The sequence below is a fragment of the Chiloscyllium plagiosum genome, chromosome 9 (assembly GCF_004010195.1).
Source record: "Chiloscyllium plagiosum isolate BGI_BamShark_2017 chromosome 9, ASM401019v2, whole genome shotgun sequence".
NCBI lineage: Eukaryota > Metazoa > Chordata > Chondrichthyes > Orectolobiformes > Hemiscylliidae > Chiloscyllium > Chiloscyllium plagiosum.
In genome coordinates this window covers 13,730,201-13,741,708 of record NC_057718.1, presented here as the reverse complement: position 1 = coordinate 13,741,708, position 11,508 = coordinate 13,730,201, and the positions used below count along the sequence as shown (strand labels likewise).

At 40.8% G+C, this 11,508-nt stretch overlaps 2 protein-coding genes and 1 long non-coding RNA gene across 7 annotated transcripts in view; 1 reads left to right on the top strand and 2 right to left on the bottom strand.

Annotated features, from left to right (window-relative positions):
• Positions 1-1,263, bottom strand: part of arv1 (ARV1 homolog, fatty acid homeostasis modulator) — a 35,318-nt gene extending 34,055 nt beyond the window's left edge. For all 3 annotated transcript variants that reach the window (XR_006312433.1, XR_006312434.1, XM_043695416.1), the window contains exon 1: positions 1,098-1,263. Coding sequence is in view for 1 of the 3 variants with exons in the window: in XM_043695416.1 (XP_043551351.1) it covers positions 1,098-1,190 (93 nt within the window). In the remaining 2 variants the exon portion in view is untranslated. The remainder of the gene's footprint in view (positions 1-1,097) is intronic.
• A 20-nt stretch (positions 1,264-1,283) lies between these two features.
• The window catches only part of ttc13 (tetratricopeptide repeat domain 13), a 66,507-nt gene continuing 56,282 nt past the window's right edge, over positions 1,284-11,508 (top strand). For 2 of the 3 annotated variants that reach the window (XM_043695414.1, XM_043695411.1), the window contains exon 1: positions 1,284-1,663. In XM_043695414.1, the coding sequence (XP_043551349.1) occupies positions 1,474-1,663 (190 nt within the window). In that variant the 5' untranslated portion in view covers positions 1,284-1,473. The remainder of the gene's footprint in view (positions 1,664-11,508) is intronic. The other variant, XM_043695412.1, reaches the window with a different exon arrangement.
• LOC122552633 overlaps positions 3,458-11,508 on the bottom strand; it is a 17,662-nt gene continuing 9,611 nt past the window's right edge. The window contains exon 3 of the long non-coding RNA XR_006312435.1: positions 3,458-3,582. This is a non-coding gene — a long non-coding RNA (uncharacterized LOC122552633). The remainder of the gene's footprint in view (positions 3,583-11,508) is intronic.

The window sequence follows — 11,508 nt, the reverse complement described above, 5'->3', positions numbered from 1 at the left end:
CTCGCATTTATCTGAATTAAACTCCATCTGCCACTTCTCAGCCCATTGGCCCATCCTGTTGTAATCTGAGGTAACCCTCTTCACTGTCCACTACACCACCAATTTTGGTGTCATCTGCAAACTTACTAACTGTACCTCTTATGCTTGCATCCAAATCATTTATGTAAATGACAAAAAGTAGAGGACCCGGCACCGATCCTTGTGGCACTCCACTGTCACAGGCCTCCAGTCTGAAAAACAACCCTCCACCTCCCTCTGTCTTCTACCTTTGAGCCAGTTCTGTATCCAAATGGCTAGTTCTCCTTGTATTCCATGAGATCTAACCTTGCTCATCATTCTCCCATGGGGAACCTTGTCTAACACCTTACTGAAGTCCATATAGATCACATCCACTGCTCTGCCCTCATCAATCTTCTTTGTTACTTCTTCAAAAAAACTCAATCAAGTTTGTGAGACATGATTTCCCATGCACAAAGCCATGGTGACTATCCCTAATCAGTCCTTGCCTTTCCAAAGGAGGCTCATTGATGATGTTGGTGACAAAACATCTGATAGCAAACCTTCCAGCTCAGCAAATAAACTTACAATTTCTCATGTTATAATTTAACCTTTTGTGTTTTCTCAAACACCTGTCCAATACAACATCTTCTTTAAACCTGGAAAAGACCATGTAGAGTGCAATGAAGAAGCAGTGAGGAGAATGGTAGGTCTCTGTTCCTACTTCTTTTCCTATTGTGACCCCCATTTGAGGCTTTCACATCATCATAAGGAAGATGGGATTAGAAAAGGGAACTGGGTATTGTTGGCATGAACAAGATGGGCCGAAAGACCTCATCTATTCTATATAATTTATTTGGTTCTAACTTCCCTGAGCCAGAACTGTGAGGGATTGGTGTTCTGTGTACACATTCGTGCAGAACCCAGAATTGTTATAACTTAATCAGAGTTCCATTTAGGGTCCCATCCTGGGGAAGTCCTACGCGGTGGAAATGGGATCCTTCAGCACACATGATGGACTGAGTGGCTTGTTTTACAAGGTAACAATTGTATCTGATTCTAGAGACGTTATTTGAGGATGGGTAAGATTCTGCACTTACACAAATGGTTATCTTGATGATCCCGTGGCTGTAGTCCCTATGAAGTTCTTGTGCCTCCTTATTACATTCGACGCACCGATAGCATGCCGCCATTCTGACCAACGGCCGTTCACTTTTAAAAACCCAAGCGCGAGGCCCAGACCTTCTCCTCACACACACCCCAGTTCCTTACCGTTGCCAGGTTACCAGGCCGGCGTGACGCTCCGGCGGGGTGTTCGCGTGTGAAGACGTCATCCAGGGCCTGTCGGGAGATGTAGTCCTCCCTCGGATTGAACAAACCAATGTCTCACCCGGTAGAACTACATCTTCCAGATTGCAGCGTTTCCCACCTCCACCTCCTTGTACGTTTTCCCAAAGAAGCAGACCCGCAAAAAAAATGGCAGCTGCCAGTCAGTCAGTTGCGGCGGCCGTTGTTGTTACTCAACTTTTATTGTTTTCCCAATGCCGCTCGGCCTGGGCAGAGTACTTTTCTTCGCTTTTGTCCTTTAATAGCAATAACCATCTGCAGAAGCAAGGCTGTGTCATGCAATCTGAATTTGGAAACTCTGAAGACTTCGTGGAGTGCGGTGAGAGATTGACTTTATTTTTTTATTGCCACGTCCTTTTTTTTTGTACAGTATGCTGTACAGTGCAGTTTTTCTGACTTCCGCATCCGCGGTCAGGATAGGTACCTGCTAAGTCACTGTGACGATTGGATCCATGTGGGGTTTATGGAGTTATTTATTGAAAAAATGTGTAAATGCGAAGCATTCTGAATGGTCTGAAATCTCTAAACAAAAACATGATTATTATAAAAACTGTTTATAGGCTTCTCTTTTGACAATGACGAATAGTTCAGTATTAATGACGGCTCAAGGTGTACTGTCATCTGTTCTTAGTACACTGCTTATTACCCTACGTATCGCAAGCACAACAGTTTGAGCCTTTAATATACTAAATACGAATTCAAAGTTCTTCACGGGGGGGGGGAAGGGTAGCCATGAAAAAAATGCTGGAGGTGACCAGAAGCTTATGCGAATAGATTTTGTGAGGGATTTTGAAGGTGAGGAAGGAAACAGGAAACTTCAGGCGTTTACAAAGTGAGGTCAGTGAGGCTAGCTATGGGTGATTTAAAAAAAAATCAAGAACTGGCCATCAGAAAAATTCGTCATGACCTCATGGTTCAATTGGAATCCTTGATAACTTTTTGGCATCTGCTGTTAGGGTATTGCGGGGTTTGAACAATGGTTGTATTGATCCTGAAGACATTAAGCTGAAATATGTAGAACTGGTCCTCCTGGGAGCAGATGCGGCGGGCCGCCTTCCTGACCTGCAGTCTTCTTGTTGACCTCTCCGCCTCCATCCTACTCCGACCTATCACCCTCACCTTGACCTCTTTCCACCTATCACATTTCCAACGCCCCTCCTCCAAGTCCCTCCTCCCTACCTTTTATCTTCTCCTGCTGAACACTCTCTGCTCATTCCTGAAGAAGGGCCTGTGCCCGAAACGTCGAATCTCCTGTTCCCTGGATGCTGCCTGACCTGCTGTGCTTTTCCAGCAATAAAGTTTCAACTTTGATCTCCAGCATCTGCAGACCTCACTTTCTTGCAGTCTTCTGCAGTCTTCTTCTTGACCTCTCCGCCTCCGTCCTACTCCGACCTATCACCCTCACCTTGACCTCTTTCCACCTATCACATTTCCAACTCCCCTCCTCCAAGTCCCTCCTCCCTACCTTTTATCTTCTCCTGCTGAACACTCTCTGCTCATTCCTGAAGAAGGGCCTGTGCCCGAAACGTCGAATCTCCTGTTCCCTGGATGCTGCCTGACCTGCTGTGCTGTTCCAGCAATAAAGTTTCAACTTTGATCTCCAGCATCTGCAGACCTTACTTTCTCCAGCTGAAATATGTACGCTTGGAATGCTAGGAAGAATAGTTCTAATTTTGTTCGAGATATGTTTGTCTCTACTGTCTTAAAAGAAGACTGATATAATTGCTGTACTCCTGTACTGGAAATGTAACTATTTGTAAACGTCAGTATTGTGGGGAAGGACATGTTTGTCAAATTTATTTACTGCCCCTACAGTCAATAAGTCTGTCACCTGTTTGGTGTCTACACCCAAGCAGCACCAAATTCACACAAAAATGTTTATAAACCATTGTTATTTGTTCAATTTATAAGTTCATAAGATAAAGGAGGAGAATTAGGCCATTTGCCATTATATTGGAATAAGAAGGTACTATCACTTTTAAATAACCGAACTGTTCTGAAAGTGATACAATGACCTATTTATATAACTTCTCAAGTTTCTCTGCCTTTTGTAGTTACAGTCATGGGATTTTTGTTTTGCCCACTTTATCTGGTATGCAGGTTCACTCCAGTATGTGTCTCTTTCCTGCGCAAGATCACAGGACAGCCATCAGACATGAGAAACCAGTCTGTTTTGCCTTCTCTAAGCAATTGAGTTGCCTTCTTGCCATCTTGATTGTGTGTGTTTCCTGGAACATTCTGCATCAACACAAAAAAGAAAGACTTGAATTTGTATTGTGCTTATTGCAATCTAAGGATAGCTCAAAGCACTTTAAAATGATGAACACATTTCGCAAGTTAATGTTGGAACTGTAGCAGTCAAATTAAACATAACTAGGCCCATAAACAACAATGTGATAATGACCAGATGATCTGTTTTACTGAAATTGATTGAGGGATAAATATTGACCATGTGTGGGAGAGAATATGTCTCTGCTCTTCTTCAAATAGTGCTATAGGATGTTTAATGTCTGTCGAGCGCACCAGAACAACTGTGTAATGTCTCACCTGAAATATACCTAGTAACGTAATGGAGCATGAGGGGCACCCTTTTTTGTTTCACACTTTTCATTTTGCTTTCTAAATTAGCTGAAAGGAGATGTGCAAGCATAAAAATAAATTGCTTTCCATCTAACTCCCCCATGACGAGTGCTTGGCTCCTTATCAGTATCCCCCACAGTAACCTCAAATTTATGTCATAATGATTTGGTAATATAACTCTGCATTTTTGGCACATGTTGCCCATCTTGAAATGCCAGGAAGTGGTTGCTATTGATTTTCATGCTGTGTGATCTATATCCCATTGTATTTAATTCAGCACCATTCATCAGTTGTACTGATCGAGAGATTTCTGTCCAAACTGTTTATCCATAGCAATATCTAGAGGTCGTGGTTCATACCAACAGTATTCTGGCCATATCCTTTTGGACCAGGCTGTAAAGAAGTTGTTAAACATCTCAATGTGGGTTAAATTTGTTGTACGTAAATCAAAGATTTACTCCCACCACTCTCAGTATCAAGTTGTGAAACACTTCTGTGACAAAAAGGCAGGAATGGGTATTTGATATTTAAATCCATGTTTGCCATTGCCTAATTGCCAGTGGCTATCTTGTTTGAGTGTCATGATTCGGAGATGCCGGTGTTGGACTGGGGTGTACAAAGTTAAAAATCACACAGCACCAGGCTATAGTCCAACAGGTTTAATTGGAAGCACACTAGCTTTCGGAGCGACGCTCCTTCGGGTGATAGTGGAGGGCTCGATCGTAACACAGAATTTATTGCAAAAATTTGCAGTGTGATGTAACTGAAATTATACATCAATTCTTCAATGTATAATTTCAGTTACATCACACTGCAAATTTTTGCAATAAATTCTGTGTTACGATTAAGCCCTCCACAATCACCTGATGAAGGAGCATCTCTCCGAAAGCTTGTGTGCTTCCAATTAAACCTGTTGGACTATAACCTGGTGTTGTGTGATTTTTAACTTTGTTTGAGTGTGGTTGTAATGGTAAATAGATAAGTGGTCTCTTAGGAGTTGGCACAGTTCTCATTCGACTTGCTTGATGCTGGAAGTTTGTAATTCAGCTAATCTTTTGTAGATTCAGTTGTGCATTAGCTGAGTTGGACACTATTGTAGTTATCAAGGAAATGGTTGTTTAAGCAGGCATTGCTGCAACATTGGGGGAACCTGGAGTAAGCTAGTCACTGGATTTCTCTTGTCTCGATCCAGGTAACTCTGTCATTTAGTGTTCCAGCTGTGATCTCGGCTGAATAAGCAGCAGGAAATTGATCAGATGCTCTCCGGTATGATGCCTGAATTCAGTTAATTTATCTTCAGTATCACTGCACAAATTTATGAGCTCTCTGAATGTACAAATAAGGAACATGAGCAAGCCTTTCAGTCTGTAATGCTATTATATAAGATAATGGCCAATCTGATTTTAACTTCAATCTACATTCCTCCATACAGTGAAATCTTTCATCTCCATGGTAGTCACTAATTTATCGATCACTGCCTTAATATTTAAAGTTTCTGCATCTACTGCCTTTTGGGCCAGGGAATTCCAAGGACACTCAATGTTTTTCTCATCTGTCTTAAATGGACGAATCCTTATTTTGAAAATATGACCCCTAGTTCTAATTTCTGCCACAAAAGGAAACTTATTTTCCAGTTTCATCCCATCATGTCACCTCAGGGTCTTTTATGTTTCAATGAAGTCATTTCTGATTTTTTGTAAACTCCAGAAGATACAAGCCATGGCTGTCTAAAATTACTTAAAAGGACATCTACTTATTCTAGCTATTAGGAGAAAATGAGGGCTGCAGATGCTGGAGATCAGAGCTGAAAATGTGTTGCTGGAAAAGCGCAGCAGGTCAGGCAGCATCCAAGGAACAGGAGAATCGACGTTTCGGGCATAAGCCCTTCTTCAGGCTTATGCCCGAAACGTCGATTCTCCTGTTCCTTGGATGCTGCCTGACCTGCTGCGCTTTTCCAGCAACACATTTTCAGCTCTATTCTAGCTATTAGTCAAGTAAGTCTTCAGTCAAGTGCTTCCAACACATTAAATTCATTTTGTAAGTATAGTGACCAGTACTGTTACACAGTACCCCAGATGTGGTCTTACCAATGCTCTGTGCAACTGAAGCATGAATAATAAAGGATACAGGGAGGAATTAAGTACCACCACTCTCGCTAAAGAAGTAGATTTAGACAAACCAATGGGGCACAAAGTAAATAAGTCCCCTAGCCCTGATAGCTTGCATTCTAGAATCTTAAAATAAATAGCTACAGAGATAGCAGATGCATTGGTTGTGCTTTTCCAAAGTTTGCTGGATTCTGGAGAAGTACCAGAGAATTGGAAAATTTCTACTGTGACACCCTTTCTCCGAAAGGGAGAGAGACAAAAAGCAAGTCATGATAGGCCAATTAATCTAACATCTACTTTTAGAAAAGTATTGGTGTCCATTATTAAGGAACTAATAGCAGAACATTTTGAAAACTGTAATCTAATCAAGCAGAATCAGCATGGCTTCACAAAAGGGAAATCATGCCCAACTAATTTATTACAGTTTTCCAAGAAAGACTGAACCAGAGTGGAAAGAGGGAAGCCTGTAGGTATGTTGTATTTGAACTTCAAGAAGGTGTTCAACAAAGTTCCTCTGAAAAGGTTAGGTTGAAAGATAAGAGCTCATAGTGTTGGAGGTAGTATATTGGCATAGATAGAGAATTGGCTCTTGGAAAGGGAACAGCAAGTTGGGATAAGGAGCTGTTTGCAGATTGATGACCTGTGACCAGTGAGGTTCCAAAGGGATCAGTGGTGGGACTGCATCTATTGACAGTATGTATTCATGACTTGGCGGAAGTGAATGTATGGTTGTCAAATTTGTAGATGACGCAAAAATAGTTGGAAAGGTAGGTTGGAGTAGGATGCATGGATCACAGCAATTCAGGCAGCATCCGAGGACAGGCATAATCCTGATGAAGGGCTTTTGCCCGAAACATCGATTTTGCCTGTCCTCGGATGCTGCCTGAATTGCTGTGCTCTTCCAGCACCACTACTCCAGAATCTGGTTTCCAGCATCTGCAGTCATTGTTTTTACCTGGAGTAGGATGCAAACAATTTAGCGATATTGATAGATTAAGTAAGTGGGCAAAAAGTTGGCAATTGGAGTAGAATGTGGGAAAATGCCAAGTTATTAATTTTGGAAGGGTGAGCAAAAGAACAGAATATTATTCAAATGGGGAAAAATTGCAACACAGGGACTTGGGGGGTACTTGTACATGAAACATGGAAGGCTAGCACACAGGTGCAGCAGGTAATTAGTAATGGTCGTGGAACATTGGCTCTTATTTCAAAGGAGTTTGAGGAGAAGAGTAGGGAAATCTTTCTGGAACTGTACAAGGTACTGGTAAGACCACATTAGCAGTACTGAGAGCAGGTTTGGTCCCCTCATTTAAGGAGAGATATTGTTTCATTGGAAGTTCAGGAAAGAGTCACAAAGATGATCTCTGATATGAGGGATTGTCATATGACTAAAGGCTAAACAGGTTGGGACTCTACTCATTGGTGTTTAGTAGAATGAGAGGCAATCTCATTGACACATACAGAATTCTTAAAAGTCTTAAGGATCTTGACAGGGTAAATGCTGGGAGGGTGTTTCCCCTCATGAGAAAGTCTTGGACTGGAGGGCATAGTTTCCCAATAAAGGGGAGCCAATTTAAGACTGAGATGAAGAATTTCTTCTGAGGGTTGAGTATCTTTGGACTCCTTGCCACAGAGCGCTATGGAGCAGAGTTCTTGTGTGTATATATAAGGCTGAGATAATTAGATTCTTGATCAGTAGGGGAATCAACGGTTACAGGGAAAGGGCAGGAAAGTGGACATAAAGAATGGCAGTTTAGCCATGATCCTATTGAAAGACACAGCAGGCTCGAGGTGCCAAATGGCCTACGCCTGTACCTATTTCTTCAGTCTTATAACCTACTCTTGCATTCAATCCTGTTGCAATAGAACAGAACATTCTTTTGGCTTTGCTAATTACTCGCTGTATTTGCATACTAACTATCCGTGATTCATACACCAGACACCCATATCTCTCTCCATCTTGAAGGCCTGTAACCTGTCTCTATTTGGATAATATGCTTTTTATTTATCCTCTGCCAAAATGGACAATTTCACCTATTCTCACATGATGCTCCATTTGCCAGATCTTTACCCACTCACTTAACCTGTCTATGTTCCTTTTGTCCTCTTTACAACTCACTTGTCTGCCTATCTTTGTTTCATCAACAAATTTAGTTGTCATACCTTCGGTTTGTTCATCCAAATCACTTACATAAGTTGTCAAGTGTTGAGGTCCCAGCACTGACCCCTTTGGCACACTACTTATGGCATTCTGCCAGACTGGAAAAAAATCCCATTTACTCCTGCTTTCTTCTTCCCGTTAGCCAGCTCATCTTCTATCCATGCCAATATGTTACCTCTAACTTTTATTTTCCACAATAACTTTTGATATGGTGCCTGATCGAATACCTTCTAGGTAAATCTAAGTACAGTGCATCTACTGGTTTTATTTTATTCACAACAGAAGTTACTACTTCAAAAAACTTCAATGAATTAGTTAAATCTTAGGTAGTTAGGATTTCCCTTTGACAAAACCCTGTTGACTCTGGCTGATTAGCTTGAACTTATTCAAATAGCCTGTTGTAATGTCTTTAATAAGAGCTTCTAATTTTGTTTTCTGTGGTAGATGTTAAGCTAGCTGGCATGTAGTTTCCTGCTTTCTGCTTCCCTCCCTTTTGAATAAAGGAGATAGAAAAGATATTTTCCAATCCAAAGGAACCTTCCCGGAACCTAGCCAATCTTGGAAACTTAAAGCCAATGGATTAACTATTTCACTAGTTGCTACTTTTAAGAACCTAGGATGAGTTATGTCAGCATTCAGGACTTGTCAACTTGTAGTTCCAACAATTTACTCAGTGTAACCTTTCTCCCTTTCCCTTTCAATTCCTGATGGACAGCTATTTTCGGGGTGTTACTCCTATCCCCTCTCGTGAAGACTGGCACAAAATATATGTTCAATATGTCTGCCATCTCTTGACTCTTCATTACTAAATACTCAGACTCATTTTCTATAACACTGACAGTTACTTGGTTAACTTTTTTAAATGTCTGAAGAAACATTCCCTTTTTTTATTTTTGTCTAACTTTCTCCCATACTCAAATGTTACTGTCCTAACTTATCTTTGAGTAATAGTGTCATAGAGTCATGGAGATTTACAGCATGGAAACAAACCCTTCGGTCCAACTCATCAATGCCGATCTAATCTAGTCCCACCTGCCAGCACCTGGCCCATATCCCTCCAAACTCTTCCTATTCATATACCCATCCACATGTCTTTTCTTTGAGTTTGATACTTTCTTTGACTTTTTTTGTTAATCACAGTTGGTGGATCCATCCCTTAGAATCTTTCTTATTTGTTTAAATGTATCTATAAGCGATTTCTGGAATGTACCCTTAAATGTTTGCGACTGCATCTCTGTTGACCTGTCTCTTAATCTAAATTGCCAGTTTACTTTAGCTAACTCTGCTTTAATGCTGTCATAATTACCCTTGTTTAGATTCAAAATATTCTCCTTGAACCCACACGTTTTTCTGTTAAACTATATGTGAAATTCAGTCATTTCATGTTCGCTGCTGCTCAGGGCCAGTCTTACTATGAGGTCAGTAATTAATCCTGTCTTGTTGGACAAAACTAGTTTTTGTTAATTGTTCCTAAAACCTGAATTTGGGTAAAGGTGTGTCCTGGTTTGATCTCTTTGGATCTTTCTTAAAACAAATGAAATCAATTATTCACTAAACAAATGAAGGCCAAGATTCTGCAGTTGAAACAAGAATTTTTACCAAAGAAGGGTCAAATAAAGCAAATGCTAAATACTACCTCAGTCATCTGTACTCTAATACTCAGAATTAACAGAAGTTAAATATGACTTTGTTGTCTGTTATCAACTATAAATTACTTATTAAATGGCAGATACAACTGAGACATTATTATAAATGCAGTCCGTTTAGTCTATAGGTTATCGATATCCACCACACAATTCTTTCAAACATTCTGTCTTCGTCACAAAGAATTTCAGCTTCTCTCTCTTATGATCAAGCCTGATCCCAAGTTGATAGCAGTGCACAACCAATCAGACTTTCATACAGTTCATCATCAAAAATGGCACAGGTCTGCAGAACGTCCTTAACGGTGTCTGCATGACATGGATCCAACAATGTTACTTCTTGTAACAGAAACACGTGTATATTTCTTTCTTCTCAGTTTTTGGAACTACCTGCTGGAGATTGTACTGCACCCCTGGACTCATTCGTTTCAACTGAGCTTGAATTAATTTATGTCCTATTTTATGCTTATTGCCAGATTCAGTCTCCTGAGAAGTTTTAATTTCCTTATAAACTGAAAGGGTCAGTTTTCCCCTTTTTCCCATTTTGGATCCCCATTTCAGTTGTGGTCAGTTTCAAAAAACAGACAAGTCTCAAAACTAAAGATTCCATCACAGCACCTACTGTCAGAGAGAAATCAGGTGTACCGAAGCCACCTACATGGGTTTCTCAGTTTGGAAATGCTTCATTAATAATGTGTCTCAGTGTCGTGTTCAAGTCAGCTGCCTGAAAACCAACAGTGCCTTGCAATCTTTTTTCAACACATACTATCTTCAAACATAAAGTTAAAAATCACACAACACCAGGTTATAGTCCAACAGGTTTAATTGGAAGCACACTAGCTTTCAGAGCGCTGCTTCTTCAGATGGTTGTGATCTTCAAACCTGATCATATCTTCAAACCTGTCACTCTGCATTCTTCAAGTCTTATTGTAGAAATTGAGCTCCAAGTATAGGCTGACACTCTGCATGATAATTACTGAGGGATTGCTGCAATCTGAGATGGTATTCAGCCAAAGGTCCCCTTTGCAGGTGGCATGTGGACATCTGGATAACACGAGTGAGGAAATCATCTAGCAGTTAACCCCTAATGAATGAGTTATCCAGCATTATACACCGTGCTGATTATGACATTGTGCAGTGTGCAAATTGTCTGTCCCATATCTTGAATTAGAATGATTATTAAGCTTAAAAAGAGAGGGTTATTGTGGAGCAGTAGTAATGACCCTAGGTTGAGGCTAACGGGCCTGGGTTTGTGTCTAACATGCTCTCGAGAGGTGTGCCATAATACGTTTTAACAGGTTGATTTAAAAAAAAACTCAAATTTTAACAAGTAGTTAATTGCCTATTAAATGCTTGGGAGTGTTTTCTTCTAAAAGCATTGCAGGGGTTTCTACATCCCAAGGAATGCAACATTAAGAGGACAGTTTACCACTACCTTCTCCAGTACAATTAGGGATTGGCCAATAAATGCAGGGCTTACAGGTGAAGTCCAACTCCTACAAACAAAAAAAGTAATTTCTCATAACTTCTGTTCAGCGTGTGAACCGAGACAGCATTAGAGGGCAGAGTTGAAAAGTGTGCCAGGCAGCATCCGAGGAGCAGGAGAATCAACGTTTCGGGCATAAGCCCTTCTTCAGGAATGAGGCTGGTGTGCCAAGCGGGCTGAGATAAA